At 50.3% G+C, this 25064-nt stretch overlaps 1 protein-coding gene across 3 annotated transcripts in view; it reads left to right on the top strand.

The window, feature by feature from the left end:
* Positions 1-25064, top strand: part of Urb1 (URB1 ribosome biogenesis homolog) — a 63794-nt gene that overhangs the window by 23409 nt on the left and 15321 nt on the right. For all 3 annotated transcript variants that reach the window (XM_004654440.2, XM_045149420.1, XM_045149421.1), the window contains exons 12-30: positions 291-420; positions 1067-1183; positions 2291-2403; positions 4087-4206; positions 5842-5958; positions 6504-6642; positions 7310-7480; positions 8274-8467; positions 10303-10521; positions 11535-11714; positions 12890-13745; positions 14469-14670; positions 15157-15343; positions 15771-15829; positions 16861-17054; positions 17979-18089; positions 18199-18262; positions 20839-21010; positions 21514-21619. In XM_004654440.2, coding sequence (XP_004654497.2) covers positions 291-420; positions 1067-1183; positions 2291-2403; positions 4087-4206; positions 5842-5958; positions 6504-6642; positions 7310-7480; positions 8274-8467; positions 10303-10521; positions 11535-11714; positions 12890-13745; positions 14469-14670; positions 15157-15343; positions 15771-15829; positions 16861-17054; positions 17979-18089; positions 18199-18262; positions 20839-21010; positions 21514-21619 — 3451 coding nt within the window. The remainder of the gene's footprint in view (positions 1-290; positions 421-1066; positions 1184-2290; positions 2404-4086; positions 4207-5841; positions 5959-6503; positions 6643-7309; positions 7481-8273; positions 8468-10302; positions 10522-11534; positions 11715-12889; positions 13746-14468; positions 14671-15156; positions 15344-15770; positions 15830-16860; positions 17055-17978; positions 18090-18198; positions 18263-20838; positions 21011-21513; positions 21620-25064) is intronic.

The raw sequence follows: 25064 nt of genomic DNA, 5'->3' as shown, positions 1-25064 counted from the left end.
GGTGCAGCTGACAGTGTCTTCAGGGGTTCATTTTGTTATCACCCCTCCCCCCACTCCTTAGTGGGAACAGTTCTAGAAATTATATCGCAGGATAGAGCATACAGAGGATGTGAGCGTGTCCTTACTGCACCCTCCCGTCTCTCTTACATACTCGCGCCGTATACACTGTGGTCACATTCACATGCACACGTGCGTGTGCTTGCTCCTCCTCACTTGTTCTACTTTCTGTATGTTCATTTCATTCATTTCTTTTCATTGTCATATATACGTAAATTTCTTTTCTCATTCAGAATTTGCCAGATCTGAACACCATTGTATGGGTCTGGCAGTCACTCAAAAAGCAGGAGATCAAACAGGATGATGGGAAAGGGACGAAGAAAGGGGACAAGACTCCAGCTGCCCGCAAGGCTGTCTACTGCGGTGAGGACTTTGGCCATCTCAACTCTGTGCCTATGCCCGAGATGACGTGCACCCCGGGGTGGTTATGTGTTGAGGACCACAACCCTTCTTGTATGGAGGATCTTGTCTTCTTTTTTGGTGAAGGGAGAGAGCTAGATGATGAAATCATGGATTGAATTTGAGTATGTTAGAAATACGCTCTAACTGGATACCACGCTAGCTGTCCGAAGACTTGCTTGCGGGGGCTGTGTGAGTGGACGGGAGGTTTAGGATGGGGAGCTCTTGTGTGCTCTCAGAGGGAAGTGGCCTACCTTGTGGTTTCGGCCAGGCAATGGGTTTTCTGTATTTAGACCCTTATTAATCCTTAGAGCCGCCCTAAAGTGGGTGGGCCCTCTTGTGTATTTTTACTGCTGAGATGAGGGCATGAAAGCCCAGAGGCTGGGTAGCCTTGGCCTACCCAAGGCTGTAGTAGTGAAGTGAACCTTAACTTCAGGCCCTTGAAACAGCCATGCCCTTGTTAGCATATTGACATGTTCAGTCTAAGTACTGGGGATGTGTGGAAAGCCTTGGTGTTCAGTATGTAGTTAGCTCAGGCGTGGCTGGCAGTCCCCGATCAGGGACAAAGAGCAATAGGTTTTCTAGCTCAAGCCGTGTCCTTCTGCTGTAGATGATGCAGAAACGGTTCTTCTGAAAGCTGCGCTGCTCCAGGTCATATGCCTCTATCAGCAGGTGCTCCCCCACGTGGTCATGCAGTACAACTTCGACTTTAGCAAGCTCCTGAAAGGTGAGTCTGGGGATGAAAGACAAACCACCAGCCTTTCCAGATGTGGAGGAAGGAAGCTGTGGTAGACCGGGGCAGAGCATCTCAAAGGCTGGCGGGCAGTTGACAGGCATGAGCTACCGCCCTGATTCATTTTCTTTGGACCAGTAATTTTTGAATAGCTTGGCTTCTGTAAGTAAACATGAGCCGAACCCTTAGGGTACCAGTGAGTATGCAGAAGCCGGAAGCCAGCCAGCTTGAGTGACCTGCTGTGGGTGGTCCCCAAACTAGGTCATGTGATGCTCACTGGAAAGCTGCCTTGGAAAGGAGCAAGATTGCAGACAGTGCAGCAGAAGAGAAGGGACAGGCCAGCTTGCATGCTGACGTACTTTAGACAGAGTTACCTCCTGTTTTACTGCAGTGAGTCAGGTTCAAACCACATCCCGTTAGAGTAACACCATGCTTGTGTGGTCTTGGTGATCAAGGTTGCATAATCAAATTGTCTTTATAATTGGGCCTACAGAAAAAGACTTGCACGAATACCGTTCTTGGGATTTACATAAGCCATTCAAACAATCTTTTCCAAGAGGTATAATCTTTTAATCATTTGAAAATGAAAGGTGGTCTGTCATAGGAGTATGAATTTACAGAATTTGGCTATTTAGGACTTAGTGTCTGTGTTTTTCCCAAACAAAGGAAAATCTAGAGACCAGGTTAAAGAACTGAGACTCCGTGTCAGGTTCACTAGCCACAGTCCGTGTTCACAAAAATGCTTATGGTCTGGGTAGGAGGGTCTGTGCCCTGCATAGTGAGGTAGGGGAGTTATGTTAATCAATAAGGAGGGGCCACACTTGGCGGCAGATGGTGTGGTGGCATGATTCCACTTGTAGGGCAGACTACTTTGGGCTGAGTGATGGAGAGGGCTGTTTGGGGTGCATGGAATTTGGAGCTGTTGAAGGATTGGATAGACCTGGATAGGCAGGATGTCAGGCAAGGTGTGCCCTTCACAGCCTGGGTAAGGAAGTACAAGACACGGAACAGACCCACAGCCTGCCTTCTTCCAGGCAGCAGTCATGGGGCACCTCTGGCCCTCATCTCAGGGTGGCTTTGTGCCTCTTTTCACACATGCAGGTGTCATCTCTGAGCAGGGCCTTCGTGAGGAGACCCCTCCCATTTTGCAGCACCACATGCTGAAGGTGGCTCTGGAACTGCCTGCCAACAAATTTTTGTGGTTAAAGGCACAGGTAAGGAAGTGGCAACCTCCCGTGTGTCATTACTGACCTGCTGGTCTTGGTGGAATTGAAGTATATTTCTTCTCCATTGTCCTCATTCTGGAAGAACCTAACCAGACATGGGACTGCAAGCACGCCAGCGGAGAGGTGGGGCGGCGTGTCAGCGCAGTGAGCAGTGCTCGTGTCTTCTAGGACCCAGGAGAGTCGGGAGTGCCAGTGCTGACCTTTGTCTGCCAGCCCTGGGTGTGTGATGTGTGCGTGTGTACGAGAGTATAGATGTGTGCATGTGTGTGATGTGTGTATGTGTACGTGAGTATAGATGTGTGCATGTGTGTGATGTGTGCCTGTGTGTGATTGCGCATGTGTACATGAGTGTAGATGATGTGCATGTGTGTGATGTGTGCATGTGTACGTGAGTATAGATGTGTGCATGTGTATGTGAGTATAGGTGTGTGCATGTGTGTGATGTGCGCATGTGTACATGAGTATAGATGTGTGATGTGTGCATGTGTACGTGCGTATAGATGTGTGATGTGCATGTGTACGTGAGTATAGGTGCATGCATGTGTGATGTGCGCATGTGTATGATGTGTGCATGTGTGTGATGTGCGCATCTGTACGTGAGTATTGATGTGTGGTGTGTGTATACCTCGTGCACATGGGTGCAGAGTCCAGAGGAGGACACTGGCTGTCTGGTATTGCTCTTACATGTTGTACACTTGAGACCTGTCTCTCACTGAAACTGGAGGTGCTGTTTTGTGGTCAGACTTACCCAGTAAGTTCCAGCAGTTATCCTGTCTTTACTCCCCTCAGCACTGGTGTTACAGGCATGTGTGACCACACTCACTTTTTTAAGTGGGTGCTGGGGATTGAACTCAGATCCTCATGCTTGTATGGCTAGTATTTGTACCCATTAAGCCATTTCCCCGTCCCTCAAAACATTAATGTATATTCTGGGCCTTACCCACCTTCTGCTGGTAAGATGGATTTATTGGCATGGTCTGTCGAGTGTAGTTAGGCCAGCACGTCACCGTGGTCAGAGTCAGCACAGACTTGACAGCATATAAGCTGGACCTGGGGTTCTCTGCACTTGGAGCCATGTGTTCCAAGCCTTCTTAGGGAAGACACATTATGCATTGACTGCTTAATTGATTATGTTAGCACCTGCAACCTGTTGAAATACAACCGACGCAGCCTTGGACAGAGCAGATGGCCCCAGAGTCAGCCCTCAGCAACACCAGGGCTCCCTAGGCTTGGCTCCCAGGACATAGGTAGTTACCTCCGGACCCCATTTTCTACATGTGTCAGATGGAGTAACAGTCATGCCACCTCACAGGTTGAAGGGATTAAGGGAGTCAGTGTACATTAAGACCCTTTTTTGCAGGCCCATGGAGAGGAAAGCCTGTGCACACTTGTGGCTCATTGCTACCATGATGTGTTTCGGGGGTTTTTGAATGAATTACCTAACTTCTAAGGTTCTCTTTATATCAAATCCCAATACTCACTGAATGTAGTTTAAATGAGTTGAAGTGACGGGCCTGGCAGTGTGCTGGCCATGCAGTCATCTGTTTGCTCAGAAAGTAGTGCCTGTTACTGTTTTTATAATATATAGTTATATACTAAAATTATGTACGTTCATATGTATTTATATTGCGGTCTTTCTATATTGACAATCTGTAAACGCCTAAACTTTAGGAAGGCCCAAATGCAGAAATTATTGGAGGAGAACGCTCAGTTTTCTACCTGTTGATGAAGATGTTTGTGACCAGTAGTCATTCACAGCTCAAGTCATCCACCAAACTTCTGATCATGAAGGTGAGGAACTTCTACCAGCTTCCAATCCTGATAAACATTTGCATGGGACTTCCTAGTTGTGGGTGTTTTACTAAACAGCTATTAAATATAGCATGTATTAGGTTGTGGTGAATTTTTGCAAGCAAGTTCAACCACTGAGCCATTGTCCCGGCCCAGGATGTGGTTCCTTTTTAAATAGAAGGCTTCAGGCTAGTTGGGGAACTCTTTTTTTTTTTTTTTTTTTTTTTTTTTAATGTGGTACTGGGAATTGAACCTAGGGTCTCAGGAAATAAGCTAAACAAGCGCTCTCCCATTGATTGAAGTACATCCCCAGCCCAAATGCTGGTCTTATTTTATGTGTTTTCAACCTAGTTACATTTCTAAGAAGCAGGGTGAGGAAGTACTCAGAGTCATAGGCTTTGAGTCCTACTCTTTCCTGGTTGGCATTGGACAAACTTCAGCTTCTGAGAACTCAGTTGGGGGTGGAAGGTGATGATGTCCACGAGCTCACCTGGCACAGTGTGGGATCAAGCACATTCTCTTGGGAGTTGTTTTATAGCTGTGTGTCATCCCTCATTCCTAAATGCTGAGCCGTCCATCCTTTGGCTTTGGCCAGAGCCACACGGGGGAGAATGAGGACTCACGTGCGCTGCTTGCTGTTCCAGGCTGACTCAGGGCCAGCTGTGGCCGTCAGGAACCCAGAGCTGCTCAGCAGATATTGGGGAATGGGAAGAAGGGCTACAGAAGTCAGTTCGCAGCTGGACATAGTGGCACACACCTGTAAGCCCAGGCTTGGGAGGCTGAGGCAGGAAGATTGAGAATTTGAGACAAGCTTGAGCACATAGACTTATCTCAAAAAACAACAACAAAGAAAAAATGGCTTTTGGGGTGCCAAGATGCACCCTTTCACATTTAATTGAAGCAATAGTAACCTCACTGTACTTGGTGCATCTTGCCTGAGTGGCTTAAAGACTGCACTGGGTCCTTGCCTCCGGGTTGCCATTTCTCTGCAGTCCACGCAGATGAGGAGCCCACCCAGCCAGATAGCACATCGCTAGCTGCAAAGACGGGACGACACAGTCAGGGGTTTTTGGCGCACGCTGTTGCAATGCTTTGTGCCATGAGGCACTTTGCCCCTAAACCTCTGTCCTCAAAGGCCATTAAGGAATATCCTTTAGCCACTCCTGCCAAGTCAGGGCCTGCCTTGTACCAAATCCTGCTGTGGTGGAAATGGAATGTTTCTCGTCCAGGCTCGATGCTTGAGATACCACACCAGCATGGTGTCACAGACTAGCACTGGCCTTGGAGTTTCCTGCAGACAGGGGTCACTGGGAAGGGTCAGCACATGTACGTGCTGTGTCTTTGTTTGAAAGTCCCGATAGAACACCAGCCCCTACGTAGCCGCGCCGGCCTTCCCCTCCTTACCAGAGGCTTCAGGAGACAGAAGGCACAAGCAGCAGCCAGGCGGCGTCCATGTTGTCTGCGGGGCCACTCCTCGCCGCGTCCTCGGCAGCGTAGATGCCGTCGTAGAACAACTTGGGCGGTGCCTTTTCAGCCCCCCTCTGCTCTCGGTCTCTGGGCTGGCACAGTGGTGTGAAACCGCTGCAGCCTCACGAAATGTTTCTCTCCCCGCCTGTGCCCTGGCTCTGCTGGCAGATTCTGCGCGACACCGGCGTGTTTGAGCACACCTGGAAGGAGCTGGAGCTGTGGCTGGAACACCTGGACAGCACCTCAGACGAGTGCCGAGAAAGCGTCATCCGGTTCTTGGAGCGGGTAGGCACCTGGGTCACCGAGGCCGTGCCGCAGGCTGACCGCACTGGGACCTCAGCACACTGGGGCTTCTTTGACCCACCAGGGCCAGAAGGGCCGCTGTCCCACCTCACCTCCCCCTGCTGAGACACTCGGCATGGCTGTCACATGTGTAGTGTGGTAGCATGCTCCTTCCTGTCCTCCAGGGAGTGTGCTTTGACATGAGGAAATGGGACCCTGAAAGTGAGGTCAAAAGGAATAGCATGCTAAGAAAGTTAAATTTTGTTTACTTGTGTGTGTGTATTAGGGTTTCTTAGAATTGCAAACAAATTCCAGGTGCATACACCACTTTGCATCTGGCTTCCTGAGTAGTGGGGAATTGAGCCCAGTCAGGCAGGCTCCTTTAACCACTGAACCATCTCCTCAGCGCCATTTTTATTACTGTTCTTAATAAAGGGAGTTATTGTTTTTGTACTTCCTTTGATTTTGACCAGTAGCATTTTGAACTATTTTTCTCTTTTGTTTAACTGTCGCCCTGTGAATGTCTTCCACTTGCCTCTTGTTTCTAGATTTTACTGACCCTGGTGGCAAGTCCCCACTTCTACACAGACAAAGTCTCTGACTTTGTCCAGGAAGCCAGCACCTTGCAGGCCGCGGCAGCAAAGCAGGATGCCGATGACGTCAGCATTCCCATCTCCCACATCGACGGTAGGTGCCGCGCCCTTCCACGCCGCTGGGGCTCTGACGATGGAACCCCAGGGCTTATTACAGACAGCAAGAATTGCGCTGCTGCCTTAGGCACAGCACAGAGAGCCATTTCTTTGTGTGAAATACCAGCCTGCTCCAGAGATGGTGGTGGCCTTCCTTGCATAGTGGAAAGGGATTTGGAACTTATTTGTTTCCACAGCTCTAAAGGAAAGAAGGTCTTGTTTTCCTTTAATGCATAGCTAAGGGAGGGAGCTGAGACATGGAGGGTAAATAGTTCACTTCAGCTGTCAAAGCTGCTTCACAGCAAATTCAAGGTTTGAACCCAGATGCCCTAGCTCTGGCCAAAGCTATAATCCTCTCAAGTTTTGGCCTTATTTTCTAAATATCCAGGTTAAAATTTCCAGGCTTCAATTTATTATCACCTTAACTGAATAGCCCGCATTTGGTCAGAAAAACATTGTCAAGATGTTACAGGCATTGCTGTCATCTGTTTAAGGTCAAATTTTATGCAGCATTTTCCCCTGAGAAGAGTTTTTGTTGTTGGTGGTGGTTTGCTTTTCCTTTCTTCTTGAAAATAGTATTTTGTTTCTCCCTCCTGTGAGGACCTGGTTATAGTGGGATGTTTTGGTGACTCGCCCCTCAACTATCCCCTTCCCTTCTGTCTCAGACGTACTCGACATGGTAGACGTCCTGGTGGAGGGTGATGAAGGCTTGGACGAGGAAATTGGGTTTTCACTGAATGAAGACATGATCCTGCTCACGTTCCCATTCAGTGCTGTGGTCCCTGCAGCCCTGGAAGCAAGGAATAAGCTGCTCCTTGGGACCGAAAGTGAAGCAGGTACGTAGCCAGGACGTCAGCTGCTCTGTGGGCCAGGGTGCCAGAGCTCGAGAAACAGCTTGCCAAGAGTTCACAGCAGCTAGAGGTCAGGTTCCCCATAGTGACAGCTAGCCAGCCAGAGCTCAGCACGCTGGCAGAAGTGCAGGCTGGCTGGACTATTGGGAAGGTGGGCATTGCGCGTGCGTCTAGAAGAGCGTGCTAGCATGGCTGCAGAAAAACCAGCTGCGCCCTGAGGCTTTGTCTTTGCTATTTATTTCTTCCTGTGCTCCTTATGTCATACCCGCAGACCACAGCTTTGCAGTTAGTCTGCAGAACTTGGACTTTGCTCCAATAACAAATGAGCCCCACAGTGGCTTAAGAATAGAGGTCTGTTTCTTGACCTATCATGTGCCATTATAGGCCAGGTCGCTCTTCTGGTGGCTGTCCTCCAGAGGTGACTTGGGGATACAGGCTTCCCCTGTTTCATAGCTATGGCATCTTACCATGTGGTTTCCAGGGTCACTAAGTATGGGAAGATTAGACAGCCAAGTAGCAGCGGATGTTATGTCATAGGAAGAAACTGGTGGCCACTACTGAGTTCTGTGTTCAGGTGGCTTTGGCCTAGCTGCTTGTATGTCTGAGTCTCCACTTCAGGCATCAGGTCCTGGTGTCTCACCAGGTGCTGTCTGTGTGATGGAGAATGTAGGCTTTAGTCCTACCATTGCTTGCAGGCATGTGCGCTCATGAAGCTGCCATGAGCTTTCCTAGGTCTTTCCTGAAGGCCTTCACCCACACTCATCCTGTTCCTTTGCAGGGGAAAGCATCGTGGCCTATCTGACAGCAGTGCTGACCGACCTCCTCCACACGCAGAGAGACCCTCTGGCTTTGTGTCTTTTGCTTCAGGCGTATGACAAGTTTGAGCCTCCAGGCCCACCTTGTCTTGGGCAGCTCTCCCAGTTCAACAGATATTATAGCCTCTGGGTTCCAGAGCAAGCCCGCAAGGCCTGGGTAAGCTGCCGCCGCTGCTGTCGTGGAGGGTTTCTTCCCGGGGCCACAGCTAGGCCACTGGGTGCTGTGAAGTTTACAGAGACATTTTCTAACCTTCCCATTTCCTCTGCACCAGGGATGTGTGACATTTCGGCAGCTCAGCTGGTATGAGTGGAACACAAGTCAGGGATGCAGTGGAATTAAATCTCCTGCTGGCTGCCTCATAACAGTTGGCTAATCGTAGTTTTAGCTTGGGACACGAGATGACCTTTTTTCCCTTGTCAAGTGACTTGGGGTGCTTGCCTGGGCTCTCTTCTCCCATTTACATCTCTGGCAGGCTCTGTGCTGCTAACTGGGAAAGCAAATAGGGAAGAAAAGATTCTTACAGGGGAATTCTGCCTCAGATGCAGAGTATATCTGAAAGCCGCGTGGGGCAAGAAGTTAACTTTGCTGTGTATTGCGTGGATTCATTCCATTTCAGCTGTGCTTGAGAACGTAGGCAACTTACGGCTTTCGCCTCACAACAGAGCCACACGAACGTGTGCTGTGTCAGCTGGGCATGGCAGGCCCCAGACCAGGTGTGCTGTGTGTTCTAAGCCACCCGATCCTCCCGTCAGCACGCTCAGTGCCCTTTATTTTCATGAGGAAACAGGCACAGAGTATCTCCACCACCAGTCCATGGTGGAGTCAAGATTTCGGCCAGGCAGTGTGGTCCAGAACTCTTGCCCAGCGTACCCATTGCCACCTTCTGCTGCACAGAGGCCAAGGCCACAGTCAGACATCAGGTCGTTCGTTGTTGCTCCTCCTGTGTGCAGTGTTCACCTCTGTTGAGTGGGTCACACTAGAGGTTCACTCTTCATAGGCGCTCCCTGGGGCCTTGATCGGACCCGGCACACAGGCCCTGCCCATGGTGTGACCCCTGCAGGTATCGGTGGGACTTTCCCAGCTACCTCACCGGTCCTGTGACCATGCTCTGAGAGCCACCGAGCCTTGGGATGCCAGGAGCCTGCTGTCCTCAGTCTGAGTCAAATGTGTGAAGTTATCATAAGAAATGAACAGCTTGTGTTTGAGATGGGATGCCTCCAGGAATGTCACTGTGTACATCATTTTCTAGTTCTTTTGACAAGATATTCTGTCCAGGCTCCTTAGAGGAGGCACGTATCTCGTAGCTGGCCTCCTCGTGGGCTGTGGCTTCCCAGTGTCCAGTGATTGATCCTGTAACTGATGAACTCCCATCTCTGGTAGGCAGCACCTCGCTGCAGGTCTGTGCACATCACACAAGGTGCTTTCATTCCACATCAGAGGAGGTCAGTCGTAGTCAGCTTTGCCTTTCTGGGATGAACTTCCAAACTAGCCACAGTTTATGCGAGGAACAGGATAGATTGAAGCTTGCAGATCCAGAGGAAGTTCAATAATGGTGGGAGAAGCTGGCCCCCTTTGACAGGTCCACACAGAAACACCACCATCACCATGAGCAAGCGCTTTGCATATCTTCAGCTGAAATTAGATCTACCCCCAAACACACCCTAGGGCTGGGCCCTGGGATCCACCCACAGTGACACTTCTTCCAACTAGGCTGGAGATCAAAGTTACAGGCTTTAATAAACTTCTGAATCTGTTGGAGGACATCCATTCAATCATTCACAAGCATGAACTAGAAAGATAGATGAGACTGGTAGTGTGGGAACTGAGTTTATGTATGTCAAACGCAGCACAGCCCCAATGTTTTAGTCTGGGGCATGTTCACTGCAAAGTGTGCTTTGTGACCATGCCACCCCAGTCGTGACCATCCTGTGTAGCTTCTACTTTTTCCGTGCTGATTTCTTTTCTCTTCTGTCTTTTGCCATCTCCCTCAGCCACTGCCCGTGCCAAGTGGCCCTACACCCAGAGCTCCCCTCCAGGCCTCCGGCTTCTGCACCCTGCTGCAGGCGGCCTATGAGAGCCGCACGCTCGCGGAGGAGCACATTCAGACTCAGCTGCTGGCTGCTGTTGCTGACCTGGCCTTGCACCAAGTCCTGCGCTCGGCCAAGCAGATTCTGCTCTACCTCAGGAGTGCTGTGGAGAACTTCGGCCAGGTCAGTGCTGTCCCTCCAACTCCAAAAAACACGGCTTTCTCTAAGTGTGGCCCTCACAGGGACAGGAATTCTGATGACCCCAAGGCTGTAGGATAGGCTGTCAGCTCCAGAGCTTGAACTCCAGGCCCAGCTGCCTCTCTTCCAAGGCAGCAGCACCCTGCTGCTTGTCCTGGGGTGGCTCCGGATCAGATGAGGCTCTACCTGTGACAGGCTGGTGCTGCAGCATGCCCGACCTCTCCCCTCTTGTAAGTGTGTGAACTCAGCAGCGCGTGTTGAACTTCTCCCTCACGTGCTCTATAGATGAGTGATGTAGGTTTCCACCTGGACCTGTTCTGCCCATTTAGCTAAAGTGATGTGTTTAGTCGAGGTTTAAGAAGATAACTCTCAGTTGTCCCCTCCCACACCATGTTCCCTAAATCAACAGATATTCTCTTGTCTAACCTGGGGCGGTTTAGTAAAGAAGAATGGTTGCAAGGGGCCCCTGGAGAGATGGCTTAGCGGTTAAAGCACTTGCTACAAAGCCAAAGGATCCTAGTTCGACTCCCCAGGAACCTCATTAGCCACCTGCACAAGGGGGTACATGCATCTGGAGTTTGTTTGCAGTGGCTGGAGGCCCTGGCGCACCCATTCTTTCTCTCTCTCTCTCTCTGCCTGTTTCTGTTTCTCTCTCTCCCAAATAAGTAAATAAAAATTTTATATGTATATATATATATATATATATATATATATAGAGAGAGAGAGAGAGAGAGAGAGAGAGAGAGAGAGAGAGAGAGAGAGAGAGAGGGAGGGAGGGAGAGAGAGAATGGTTGCAGGGAGAGATTGCTTCATAGTTTTTGAGGATGAGGAGTCTCATGTGAGAAATGATACGAAGTGACTTAGAAGCACCGTGTGAAGCCTCACCCTCTTGGTCTGCCCCTGGAGACCCCTGTGATTACCCAGGAGCCTGGTGGCTGCTGCTCCAGTGACCATCGGCCCTTCCCTGTCTCTGGGGCCTGCCACTCTTGTCCTCACAGCTGGGCCGGAGTGTGGGCCCGCCGCTGCTGCAGCTCTTCCTGGATCTCCTCAGGCGCGTGGTTATGCACTGCGAGCAGCTGGACACCCAGAACAGGCAGAAGTTGGAGGCCGCCCGTGCTGAGTCTGATCTCTTTTTGGACATGGAGTCTGTAGCCTCCTTGGAGTTGGCCAGTGACCAGGTGGGCCACCCTGTTCCCTGAGCAAGCTGTTAGTTTTCATGGGTACTGACTTTCTCTTTATGTCACTGTAGAAAACTAGAGATATGCAGGAAAGTACACAGAGACAGTGAAAGCCTTCTACAACACCTGCTGGGAATAACATGGCGTAATCTGGGCCTTCATGTTTGCAGTAGTTACTTGGCAGTCACCCCGCTCACACAGACAGCTTTTGCTAGCGCGCTCTCGAGCCCCTTGGGAAAGTCAAGTAGCTGGGGCCTACGCTCACTGGAAGGCCTTCCACAGAGCATGCGCATAGGCAGCAGCCAGTGTCCTGTCACAGGCCTCATGCAGTGGGCCAGGCAGATCCTTCTCTCTGTGTGGACTCGGTGCAGTTCCTCATTTGGGGTCATGTTGAAATAGATGGCTTTCCCCCTTGATCTCCTCATTAATTTTCTGGGAGGTTTATCTTGTTTCTAGCTGTCAAGGAGCTAGGCTCCTGCACTTCCCTCAGCGTTGTGTCTCTGGGGCCTGGTAGACGGTCCTGTCAGGAGTCATGTTCAATCGGGTTGTGTGGGACACTTGGCCCACGTCATTCTCTAACCTGCCAAGGGGACTTGCTACTTTGAACTCATCTAATCAGGCCAGAATTCATTTCTTGGGGTCCAGTTTTCTTCTGAAAGTAGAGACAGGGTTATCTTCAGTTCATAGTGGTGTCCAGCTTCTTCAAACACATAGTCTAAACTGTCCACTCTGACCCACTTTATGAGACACCTCTACCAGGTCTAATCCATATGACAAAACTCACAAAGACATACCAGCAGGTGACTGCTCCTAATCACATTGCTGTTTCCTGCATGACTGCCCCTTCCCCTTAGTGACTGGGGAGAGCTGTTTTGCCACTCAGTAGACTTCATTTTTCTGGAGGTGGGTATGGAACCACCTCAGGCTGTCCATTATAGGCACACAGAGGAGGGAATGGGAGACACTGCACACTCTGGCTGGGACTGTAATGTAAAGATGGTAAATTAGGACACTGTGAACATCTCTTGAGAGGGTCATTGACTCTTGGGTGTGAGGAGGGAGTGAATTCACAAATAACCCATGCTCTGTCTCATAACAGCAAATGTTTTCTACCAGCTGTGGCCTCCCCTTGGCCCTATGCCATAGCACTTGAACTCTGTCCTTCTGTTTTTCAGACAGTAGAGGAGGTGCTGGTGGCCATCCTTAAACATCCCACCCTGGAGAGTTGGTTTCTGGCCCTGGAGCAGAAAGCCTTGCCCCCACACACGCTTAGCCCTATTCTAGTGAAGCTTCTGGCAGCCCACATCAATGCAGGGGTCCTTCAGCTGCTGGTGGCAAGTGCCCCAGTCCTCCAGAAACTGGGTCGACCAGATCTCCTAGCCAAGTACTTAGAGGCCATCGCCCAAAGTGTATTGAGAGAACTGCGAGCCAGAACCAAAGGCCAAGCCACATTGTCTCCCAAGATCCCACCTCAGCTGGAGGCCCTGAGGGAGCTGCATCCGTACATGGAAGGAGCCCAGCTCCGTGACATCATCTTGGCTCTGCTGGGCCTGCCGGAGACCCAGTTGCTGAGCCAGCAATCCACCAGGTCCCCCGGGAAGGAGAGACACCTAAGTTTCCTTGGGAAGACGCTGGTGCAGCTGCTGGCCAGCAGCCCCCAGGATCAGCTGCAGAGCAGTGAGTTTCTCTGGTGCTCCGAATATGTGCGACAGCTGGGGGCTCTGCTCCCGACGCTGGCTGAGCACGAACTGGACACCGTGCTCTTCCGCACTCTGCAGAGTGAGCCTGTCTTGGCTTCTGTAGTCACAACCGACCTGCTTGACTACTGCCTGACCCGGCGGACGCAGACAGCCCTGGGCATCGCCAGCCTGCTGCTTCTGTGGAGCTCCACGCACCTGCTGAGATTTGAGCTTTGGTGCGGGCAGGCTGGCACCGGGCCCATCCTGCAGGAGGACCTGGACACCTTCCTTCCTCTCATCCATGTGTATCTCCAGCACAGAAAACAGGGGCACTTTACACGGCCTGCAGAAGGTATGGGAGAGGCTGGCTTTGGACATCTGGTTCACCTGCTTGGCGTCCTGGGGTATGGTGTTGATCTGGTCCTTACCTAATGTCTGAGCAGCTCTAAAGACAGTTTGAGAATTCTCAACACCCGTCCTGTCTCGTAACCTTATGAATTGAGGTGCAGCCATCCCCAGGTACTTACTCAGCCATTCCTAGTTAGAAGAGGACAGAGTGGGTTGTTTGGGACTATGTCCTGTGTTTGACCAAGTTGAGGGAGCCATTGAGGGCTAAGCCTCCCTTTGTTACCTCATACTGTCCTCACTTTTAGGGGAGATGTTGGTTAGTGAAGGCAGACTGAGTCTTTGCTTTCATATCTAATGCACCGTGATGTTCGGGCACCACAAATGTAATATAATTCCTTTATAGTGCCCTTGAATGATTCTTTTTCCCTGAGGCAGAGTTCCACTCTAGCCCAGGTTGACCTGGAACTCGCTCTGTAGTCCTAGGCTGGCCTCCAACTCACAGCCATCCTCCTACCCCTGCTTCCCAAGTGCTGGGATTAAAGGTGTGCACCACCACCCACAGCCCCGTGGATTATTTTTTTCCCCTCTGTTTTGTATAGCTTCATGTCAGTGGTGAGCAGGCTTTCAAAAGGAAGGCAGTTCCCCCAGGCTGGAGCCTTGTAGCCACCTCTCCACCACAGTGGCCTCCATTGTGTATGCTAACCTCCACTTGATGTCTGTGCCCTAGTGACCTCCGCTGCCATTCCTGTCCTGAGGAAGGCCCTGTGGAAGCAGCTACGGAGCAGGGTTCTCAGTACTGATGAGCACCCCGGGTCTGGGCTGCACCAGGAGATCCTGGCCCAACTAGTTCCATTTGCAAGACCCAAAGACCTCCACATGCTGATGGACCATTTGCCCGAACTGCTGCGGACCCCGAGTGGACCTAGGAGGTATGAAAGCAAGGTGGTTGGACAGCTGGCTCCCTCTCAGCATCACCTGTCTCTCTGGTATTTTTAAGAAAACTAGTAAAGCCCAGCTGCCTTCCTGTTGTGCCAGCCATTGTGGCTGGAGAAGCATATCTCTGCAAGACTCTGGCTGAGGTGCTCACCCCAGGCAGTGGGTAACATTTTCTGTTGCTGCGGTGGGAGTGGGAGATGGGCTTTCGCCTCCAGAGAACAGAGGGGACAGGAGTGCTGCTGCATATGCTGCGACACAAAGGACAGCCTTCAACAAGAGTATTGCCAGGCCCCAAATGTGCTAGTGCTGAGGTGGGAAGACCCTGATCTAGACAGTGTGGACAGGGTGCTGCATATGTGGACATGTGGTATGTGTCTACTTTTGAGCAAGAGGGTTCCCAGAGTGAGCGGGGTAGGGAGCATCTGCCCCTTATCTGCCTTTTCATTGTTCTAACTCGGGACCCCACTCTCCTCCTGTAGTTGGATTGTGGCCGATTCTGTCTCGGCAGCTCTGGAGGAGTCTGCAGGAGAGCTGAGAGTCTGGAGGAAGACCCTGTTGGGGTGCTGTGTGCAGTGGTTGGTCATGTCCTTCAGTGGCGACCACCCAGGTCCTGGCAACCCCGAGGATCAGGAGAGGCAGATGCTGCGCCATTTAAGCGAGTTGTTGGTAGGTGCCTCTAAGCTTGGGTTGTCACGTTCTCACCAGGAATGGCGGCACCGAACGGAGCTGCTAGACAGAAGTCCAAACCTAGAGTCGGGGGAGGGCATAGCTTCTCCTCCTAATGTCAGGGCAAGTCAGGCCAGAGGCAGCTGCCTTCCTGAAGGAGCATTTCAGAATTTTCATTTTAAAATATTTTTATTTTTTATGAGAGAGAGAAAGGGTGCACCAGGGCCTTTTTGCCACTGCAAATAAATTCCAGGCACTTGTGCCACTTTCCACTTAATGTACCTGTCTCTGTGTGGGTACTGAGCAAGCAAACTGGGCTCCAGGATTTGCAAGCAAGTGCCTTGAACTGTTAAGTCTGTCCCTAGCCCAGAATTTTCTTTTCAATCCACTGAGAGTTCATGTGTGTTTCTTGCTTACTTTTTTCTAGCATGCACTTAATGAGGTTGACCCTGGTGAGTGGCAGAAATTTGTGAAGACAGGACTCAAGTAAGTTGATTTTTTTTTTTTGTGCCATTTGTAAAGGTGTGGATGCTTTGACCATATTAGTTCCTCTTATAGCTTGTTATACAACTGGAAGAGCAGGTGTCTCCTTGTTTTTAGAGGTAGAAGGTAAAGATTGTTGGAGACCTTAAATCATTTGCTTTGACACTGAGGGTGCTGCTTGTGGTGAGAAGCAGCTTTTCAGAACGCACACTTTGCTTCTATGTTTGCAAGGGAGAGAAGGAATGAGAGGAAGCATGCCAGGGCCTTTCATCACTGCAAATGAACTCCAGCTTCATGTGCCACTTTGAGCATCAGTTATGTGGGTGCTGGGAGGCTTTGTAAATAAGCACATTTAACCATAGAGCCATCTCTACAACCTGAGAAGCAACATTTTAAAAATGAAATGTTTGAAAAATGCAGAACACATCCCCATTGTTGGTAGCAGAGTGTAAACATACTGCACCTGTTTCGTGGTCCCCATGATGGTGGACCTAAAACTGTGATAAAGAAGTACAGTGCTGCCAGGTGCGGTGGTGCACGCCTTTAATCCCAGTACTTGGGAGGCAGAGATAGGAGGATCGCCGTGAGTTTGAGACTACCCTGAGACTGTATAGTGCATTCCAGGTCAGTCTGGGCTACAGCGAGACTCCACCTTGAAAAAAAACTACAATGCCATGTTAGTGGTAGAGTTTGGATGAGCATGTGAATGAACCCCCACTTTTGTACTGTTGGAAAATCTTTATGAAATTCTAAGAGAAGCATTTTCTATGAAATAAACTTCCCTTCATGGGGGCTGGAGAGGAGCCTTATTAGCAGTTAAGGCGTCTGCCTGTGAAGCCTAAGGATCCAAGTTCAATTCTCCAGTACCCATGTAAACCAGATGCACAAGGTGGCGCATGCATCTGGAGTTCATTTGCAGTGGCAAGAGGCCCTAGTGTGGCCATTCTCTTTCTGCCTCTTTCTCTCTCTCAAATAATTAATTTTTTTTAAAATTTCCTTCCTGAAGTGCTTTTCCTTTGACTCTTGCCTCCCAGATTTCGCTATCAGGACCACACCTTCCTAAAGACTCTCCATGCTGCGGTGCAGCTCCTGTACGGCCCGGCAAGCGCTGGACGCGCACACCTGGTCCCGCTCCCGGTAGTCCACATCATGCTCACCCAGCATTCTCTGTTCTTGCCGACCCTGCTGACCTCCGAGGAAGAGGAAAACCCGGGCAGTGAAGTAAAAGGTGGTCCTCACCCTGTCCTTCCAGCTCAGTTGCCACTTTGACTTCCTGTTTCGTCCAGCCAGCTGCGCACAGAGTTCCTCCTCCATGTGTTTCCAGAGTGTATGGAGTAGGCTTGTTTGTCAAAGCCAGGTTAAAGTGAGCGGCAGCTGCAGACATGAATGAAGCCCTTGTCTAGCTTACAAAGGTCATGTTGGAGAGCTTACTTCATTGTCATAAGAGTGTTAAAAGCCTGGAGGCTATGGGGGGGGGGGTCGTTAAGTATGAGGATATGACCTGAGAGGAATTGATGAGTCGCATGAATTTTCATGGAGGAAAATGGTGACAGGTGAGAAAGGGTTGGAACCCAGTGGTTCATTGCTTCATAACTTGTCATGAGCCAGGTTTGCTGTAAGCATGTGCCATGTGCCCATGCGGCCTGAGTACAGTGTAGGCTGCTGGGAGTATGAGAGAAGTTGGCTCGTGGGTTCTAGCCTACCCAAAGTCACAGTCTGTTTAGAGACAAAATCAACACTGGCTCAGGCTCCATCTCTCATAAACTGTTGTGTTGAAGACAGTTGTTACTTAAATTACTGGTATAGGTAGTTTAAAAAAAAAAAAAGGAAATGGGCTCCATCCTCTATTCTCGCAGGAGTATAAAAGAGGATGTGGTGCATAATTGGTGGGGATGCTTAGATTTTAAAGTCTTAGGTAGCTTAAAACGTGGGAGGGCTGTGAGCAAATCCTAATCTTAGGTGTAAGAAAATAGTGATTGCAGACACGTCTACTAAAACGATGCATCTAATGATGGAAAGGGAGATGGAGGCCCAGAGCCGGGCATTGTTCAGCACGGCTGTTTCTAGCTTGCAGAGCTCCCCGGGGAGCCCCCTTTGCTCAGTCCTGAGTGTGTCCTCTGCACTGTTGACCTCCCTGTGTTGTTTCTTCCAGAAGCTCTGGTGGACCTCATGGCCACAATGGCAAGGCTATGCCCTTCTGTCTGTGACAGCAGCCACTTTGCAGTGCTGCTCGGGGCCTACGGTGCCTCCCTCAGCATCCTGGGTGAGGGCCTGAGGGTCAGGCTGTGTAGGGGGTGTCGAGGGAGGGCTGGTGTATCCCTGCATGTGTTTCAAGGACACAGCTTCCTACAGTGGCCTCACTTGACTTCTAGACCAGAAGATTCTGCTGCTTCTCCATACATACGAACAGAACCATCTCAGCCTCTTCAGCTTGAGGTGAGTGTAGAGTGGGCAGCTAGGCTTGGATGAGCAGGTGCTGAGAGCACCACCACCACCCCATGACAGAGCTCCCCTAACTTGTGCACGGTTCCAGTGTAGGCTTCTTGGGGAAGGCTTGGCTTCATGTAGACATCAAGCCGTTTTGTGGGCCACCCACCCCTGCTGACTTCTGGGTGCCTGGGTAGAGGAGCTGCCCTTTCCTGTCTGTCTGCACCATGTCTCTACCACTTTTCTCTTTCTGTCCCTTCTGGGCTCGCAGGGTCTGCTTAGCTCTCATGGCTGTGGCCCTCAGTGTCTGGGCACCGTGCTTTTTCCTGAGGGCTCTGCCTTCTCTCTACATGAATAGAGGCTAAGCAGGAACTGACAACATGCACCCTTGGTAGCATTTTTGAACTCTTCTCTGCACTGAATTCTCCTCAGCCTATGGGAACAGCGCCCTCACTCACATCCACCCGATACCGCATGAGCAAAGGCCCCTGTGTGTCCAGGCAGGAAGGGAGCTGTCTGAGCTAAGAAGTTAGGGAGCGCTCTTGTGGGAACAGACCATTTTCGTTTTAGAATGCTTTGCTTAAAGATGAAAGCTGTAATAGTTCAGAAGCTGCTCCCAACCACAAAAAAAGGAAACAAACATTTTCCGTCTCTTAAGGCATCCCAGGTCTTGAAAGACGTTTCTTCTCCTTGCCCCTCGGCACTGGCTTCCCACTCTCCCCACTTCTTTGAGGCTGCTACTCTTTGGTCACTGTTCACTTCTAGAGCGCAGTGCCTGTGTGCCTGCGGGAGAGGAGAGGAGAGGAGAGGACCAGGCAGGTGTCACCCCTGGGGAAGGTGCTGTACTCGCAGTCAGAGCCACGTGAGGGTGCTGTCCACTAAGCGGGTTGGCTTCCGGGTGCCATGTAGTCAAGCACCGTCTGCAAGGAAAAGCCCATCAGCAGACGAGAGCGCCTGAGCCCGGGGAGCCCCGGATGCCCTGTGGACACTCAGTTCTGCACTCTCCCCAGTCAGCAGTTGGTGGCCTGGCTGGGTGCGTCTGCAGCACCAGTCACTTGCTTACTGGAAACCAAGGGAGCAGTGAGCACTCCTCTGTTGAGAAGAATTCTGCTTAGCACTGGGTTCGGTTAATGCTCACGTAGCACTTGCCCTGTCGGGTGCCAGGCCCGGTGCTCAGAAAATCCAATAGGAACAAGCCCCAGCCCAGCCTGACCCAAGGCTCCGGGCTGCCTGTCACAGACATCCAGAAGAGCAGAGGCTGCGTGTGCTCGGGCAGTCGATGAATGCTCCCTAGCAGGGTTGGTGTTTGAAGGACACGGGAAGCGTGCTCAGGGGTGAGGATGGTGGAGGGGCCTGGGGCACTGGGGCATGGCGACGGGGAGGTGGGAAGTCAGGACACTGGGAAGTGGTGAGTGTGAATACAGTTCATGTTACTATTACAAAATGCTTGGTACTGATTGCTGTGTAAAGAAAAAAGCTTCATGGTTCTAGGGGCTGAAACGACTAAAGAGCATGTGGCTTTAGTGTCTGAAAGAGGTCTGGCTGTGTCAAAGCATGCCAAATGGCATCACGTGCCAGGAACACAAGAGTGGAGCGTGTGGAAGAGGAAGGCTGAGGGGAGAGGTCATGCTTAGAACACCTTGTTCTTACGGTAGCCAGTCCTGCCTTCTGAGCTCCAGGAGACGGGCGTTAGTCAGTCCCTTCCGAAGACGATGCCCTGCAGTCTCATTCTCAGGCCAGGCCCTGCCTCCTGTCACTGCCACCTTTGGGTAGTGCCTGTGCCTCAGCATGAGTTTTGGCAAGAACCCAACACACACCATAGCTGCCACCTATTCTGAGCTGTGGGGTGTGTCCAGAGAAGCAGGTGGGTGGTCACAGGCACAAGCCCTGCCTTCTTCATCCAGAAGATGGCCGGGAGCTGGCCGGTGCTGGGAGCAGGGTTTTGGGAAACCCTGACAGCAATGGGGAGATGATGGGCGGGAAGGAGAGGAAGGGTAGGGCAGAGATGTGAATTACTTTCCAGGTAAACAGTAAGGTCGCCTCCGGGGAGCTACAGAGGCTATGGGGCTACATGGGGTGCACTGTAGGCAGGGCCAGCTAAAGGCTGTGTGGGCAGACATGGTTTGCTTGTGCCCCCCGGGCAGCAGGAGTTCAGGGTTCTGTGGCTGGTCTAACTTGGCTCTAGAGCCAGGCCTGCAGTAGTGAATCCTGGCTCGGCCACTCACCAGCTGAGGAGCTTCCTCAAGCCTTGTGGTCCCTTTTTTCTTCATCACACCAGAGGGTAGTAATTGCACCTTTCATAGCGTTGCATGGGTGAAGTCGACTGAGACCGAGAAGGCTTATCAGCAGGCGCATCACAGGTAGTGTGTGGGTGCTGACTAATGTCACCATTGCCAACTGCCGCTGCGTCCTTAGTGTCCCCATCCCACCTTCTACTTTACAAGCTGGGTTGAAGATTGGAAGTATACTTACCCAGAACAGCACGTGGTGTGAGCCAACACCTTAAATGATGCTGCCTTTGGAGGTTGTTGTCATCAGTTTTGTTCTCAACAGAGACCCGTCTGCTTTCCCCTTTCTGGCTCTAGGGTGCTGTTGTGGGGCCCAGCAGCTGTGGAGCATCACAAGACGTGCCGGAGCCTGGGCAAGTCGCTGTGGCAGCAGCCGAGTGTTGGGGACATCCTCCGCCTACTGGACCGGGACCGGATGATGCACACCATCCTGCACTTCCCCCAGAACCGGAGGCTGCTGCCCGCTGAGGTGAGGCCACTGCCGTTCTCTTTCCCTCCCAGGCCTCCATCTGCACCCTTGGCTTGGGAAGTAAAACTCCAACAGACCAGACTCCTGCGTGTTCATCACTCAGCTTCAGCATTGGCCACGTTGTGTAGTGCTCCCCAGCCCCAGGGATTATCTTGAAGCAAGCCCCAAAGATCATGTGATCATATACAGGCACTGCTCCGTGCTCTCAAATAAGACCACGTGAACATACATATACAGGCACTGCTCCATGCTCTCAAATAAGATCACATGATCATAATGCAGGCACTGCCCCGTGCTCTCAAATATGACCACATGAGCATACACAGGCACTGCTCCGTGCTCTCAAATAAGATCACATGATTATATGCAGGTACTGCTCCATGCTCTCAAATATGACCACGTGATCATACACAGGCACTGCTCTGTGCTCTGACCCTGGGAGTAACATCCTTGTGATGTACATCTGTGGCTGAATTGCACATTGTTGGCTTCGCCTGTCGCAGGACTCCCAGGAGCCAGTCTTTAGGGACAAGAGTGTGAGAGTGGACCTCGGCAGCCTGTACGACCCCTGCTTTCTCCTGCATCTCTTCGTGGAACTGACCAGGCCAGGTGAGTGCAGCTGGAGTTCCCAGAGTTCGATTGGTGTTGCCATGTCTCCTAGAGCCCTCCTATGATTCTAAGGCCTGAATCTTGAAAATCACTCTTTTAAGGTCCTCAGCTACCTTCTCGTTTTTCATTGAAGTGACTTTCAACTGAGTCACAGTGGTGTTTTGAATATACAGCCAAGTCTAGGACTTAGGAGGCAGAATAGCAGGGTCATTACTTGGGCCCAGAGACCCTGAGCTGGTCTGCTTGTCCTCTTCCTTGCTGTTTTCTTGGGTCTGCATTGTGTGTGGCACGCAGGCTCTGTACTTGTGCTTCGCAGGAAGAATAAGGACTACTGCTGCTTCCTCAGAAGGGGAGCCTTCAAAGCTTACAGTTCAGGTGATGCAAAATTCAGAATGTGAAGGACACACTAAAAGCCTCTTTTGCACCTGACTTCTGGCCACAGTTCGCTTGTTCCAGAAAGAGCACACGTTACCAGTGGCTTGTGTGTCATCTGTGGTCCAGCTTGCCGTTAAAGGCCTCTGAGATTCCAGTTGAACCTGGAGAAAGGGTTCCATGTTGCAGGTGTGTCTGGGGCTTGGAAGTGTGCGTTTGGCACAGCCAGCACGATGTGTGATGAGGCTTCTTTTTATTAGATATAGTACCTGGGTATGCTAAGTGAACCGCGAAAACCGTTTCCTACTGCCCGTCCTGGTTTCCCCCATTTTCAACTTGAAAGTTGTTTTATACATAAATGCTCCTACCTATGAACAGATTTTCTGAACTATGATTGCCCTTTTATGCCCTTTTGAAAGGCTCAGAGAGACTGGCGTCTCATCAGAATTGCCCATCAGTGGCCCTTTGTATTGGCAGAGGCTACTTCTGGTGAACACTGTTCTCTTGGTGAAGCAAGATTTTGTTTGCAAAAGGACAGGGGTCATTTCATACAAACATCAGATGTGACAGTAGCCATTAGGTATCTTCATCACCTTGGTGACAGTGGGTGAGAAGCTAGTGGAGGCAGAGCAGGAAGCTCTTCTGGCCCTTCTGCCTCCCATGCCTTGAGGGTGTTGGCCTGGTCTAATCTTCAGACATGAAAATAAATCTCCCACATTATAACTTGAGTGGATTATAACTGGTCATTTAGTGTCTCTCTGTCTCACAATAGAGCTTGTAGGAGACAGCAGCTGAGGAAATTTTGAAAGTAAAAACAGGAAGGTATGTTTCACAAAATCTTGAACACTGTGTTTTTTTTCTCAGTGAAGCAGATTCTGCCTCAGCTTTGAGTGCTGGGTTACAGGGATATGCTACCATGCCCAGCATAAATGATCTTTTCAACTAGGGAGTGGTGTTGGTCACCAATGTGCTTTAATTTCCCAGCACAGCCTATTTCAAAACTGGCAAAATAAGGTGAGAAGTACCACAGAGCACATCTAACCTCATCTTGAAAAGAATCTGAGATCAGCTGGGCATGGTGGCGCACGCCTTTAATCCCAGCACTCGGGAAGCAGAGGTAGGAGGATCGCCTTGAGTTCAAGGCCACCCTGAGACTCCATTGTAAATTCCAGGTCAGCCTGGGCTACAGTGAGACCCTACCTTGAAACCCCCCTCCCCCCCCCCAAAAAAGAACCTGGGATCACTCAAAACTGATGACACTAACAATTGCCATGTCACAAAGCCTAGAGGAGGACAGAGAGAGAGAGACATACTAAAAACCCACTCTCCAAAACTAGGCTTCCTAGGTGATGTTCTGGGCTTCACTATGGAGTCTCAGGGTGGCCTCAGTGTCACATTGATCCTCCTACCTCTGCCTCCCAAGGTCTGGAATTAACGGTGTGTGCCCCCATGCCCAGCAAAATGTAGCCTTTAAAACAGATTCACTGCTGGAAAAAAAAAAAAAAAAAAAAAACTCCGATATGTTAGGAGAGGAATATTCTTAGCCCCAAACTGATTTAAAATGTGACATTTGAAAAGGTACACCAGTAAGCCGGGCGTGGTGGCGCACACCTTTAATCCCAGCACTCGGGAGGCAGAGGTAGGAGGATCGCCGAGAGTTCGAAGCCACCCTGAGAATACATAGTGAATTCCAGGTCAGCCTGAGCTAGAGTAAGACCCTACCTTAGAAAACCAAAAAGAAAAGAAAAGAAAAGGTACACCAGTTCTATTTGCATGGGCTGAGTTTTGGTGAAACCACAAAGCCAGCTCAAAGACCAAGCATGTTTGGTAGTTCCTCAGCACTTCCTACGTACATTTGAACTTCACTGGATGGCGAACATGGCACTCCTTGATCATGTTTTCTTCTGCCCATTAAGTTTGTGAGATTCAGCTAAGCAGTATGGAGCAGAAGGTCTCAACATCGTAGTCAGTCTGTGATTCCAGCCTGGTCTAGGTGTTGCTAATCTTCAGTCAGGCCTGTGGTTCCTCTTTGAATCTCACTGCTCCATTTTCAAACCTTTGTGGAGAGTGGGACTCTGTTTTTATAACCTTACTGCCTCCTTTTGAGTCCTTGGCCAAGAAACAGGGCCAGCCAAGGCTGTTAGCACTGGCAGTGACAAATGCTTTTTCCACAGCAAATCATGTCCTCAACAGTGCTCTGAAATATGCAGCTCATAATTCACACGTGTCACAGAGCAGCCACCACGGGGAGGCCCACTTGCGGTTCTCTGGGCCTTTATTTCCAGGTACCCTCTGCTCACTGGGCTGAGCCTTCCCTGACAGTGCTCCTGGGGATGTCATATAAAACCAGACTGGGAAGTACTTCTGGTGCGCTAGAAGCAGAGCTGCGCTGCCATGAAAGCCACTAAACCTGGGCACTTCCTCATGTCACCTTTGGTCATCCTGGTTAAGCCAATTTGGGATTTGAAGCTGGTTTTAGAGGTCAAATTGCTATTCATGAGGTTCTTAAAACAGAATGGCATTTATGACCATTTTAAAATAGCCTATTACATTTTCAGCATCCCAAGGGCAGCTCCTCTCCATAAGTCCTACAAAGCCAAGAGGAGCAAAAGCAGTCATGAAATGTGAAATTGATTGTTCCTCATGGACATGTGGAAAAATCATTTGTCTTAGAATGACAGGAATCACTAAAAATATGCCCCTAGCCAGCTGAACAAGTTTCTGTGCTATATCTTGTTGGCAACAATGCACTAAGAGCATTACCTGTTCCTTAGACTATTTGTTTGTTATATAATACAATTACTTTCTAAAACTAAGATTTTATCCACAGTTTGATGCTTTAAAGCTTTTGGGTTCTCTTTCCCCTTCAAATATCATCACTTGTTAGAAATAAGAAAATTTAATCCATCCATAAGCTGTTGGAACCAAAAGTCACATGACTGCTTTTGCAGTCTTTCTGTAGTCTGGGTTTTGATATGCAAAGTGGGTCCTGGGATATGAGGGTGACCTGGCTATGACATCTGTCACCCATTGATTGCCAAGGTTGATTTAGCTGATCTGCCTGGCTAGGTGG

The sequence above is a fragment of the Jaculus jaculus genome, chromosome 5 (assembly GCF_020740685.1).
Source record: "Jaculus jaculus isolate mJacJac1 chromosome 5, mJacJac1.mat.Y.cur, whole genome shotgun sequence".
NCBI classification, from domain to species: Eukaryota; Metazoa; Chordata; class Mammalia; order Rodentia; family Dipodidae; genus Jaculus; species Jaculus jaculus.
Note: the sequence above shows the minus strand (reverse complement) of the source record. Positions and strands in the feature narration are given on the sequence as shown.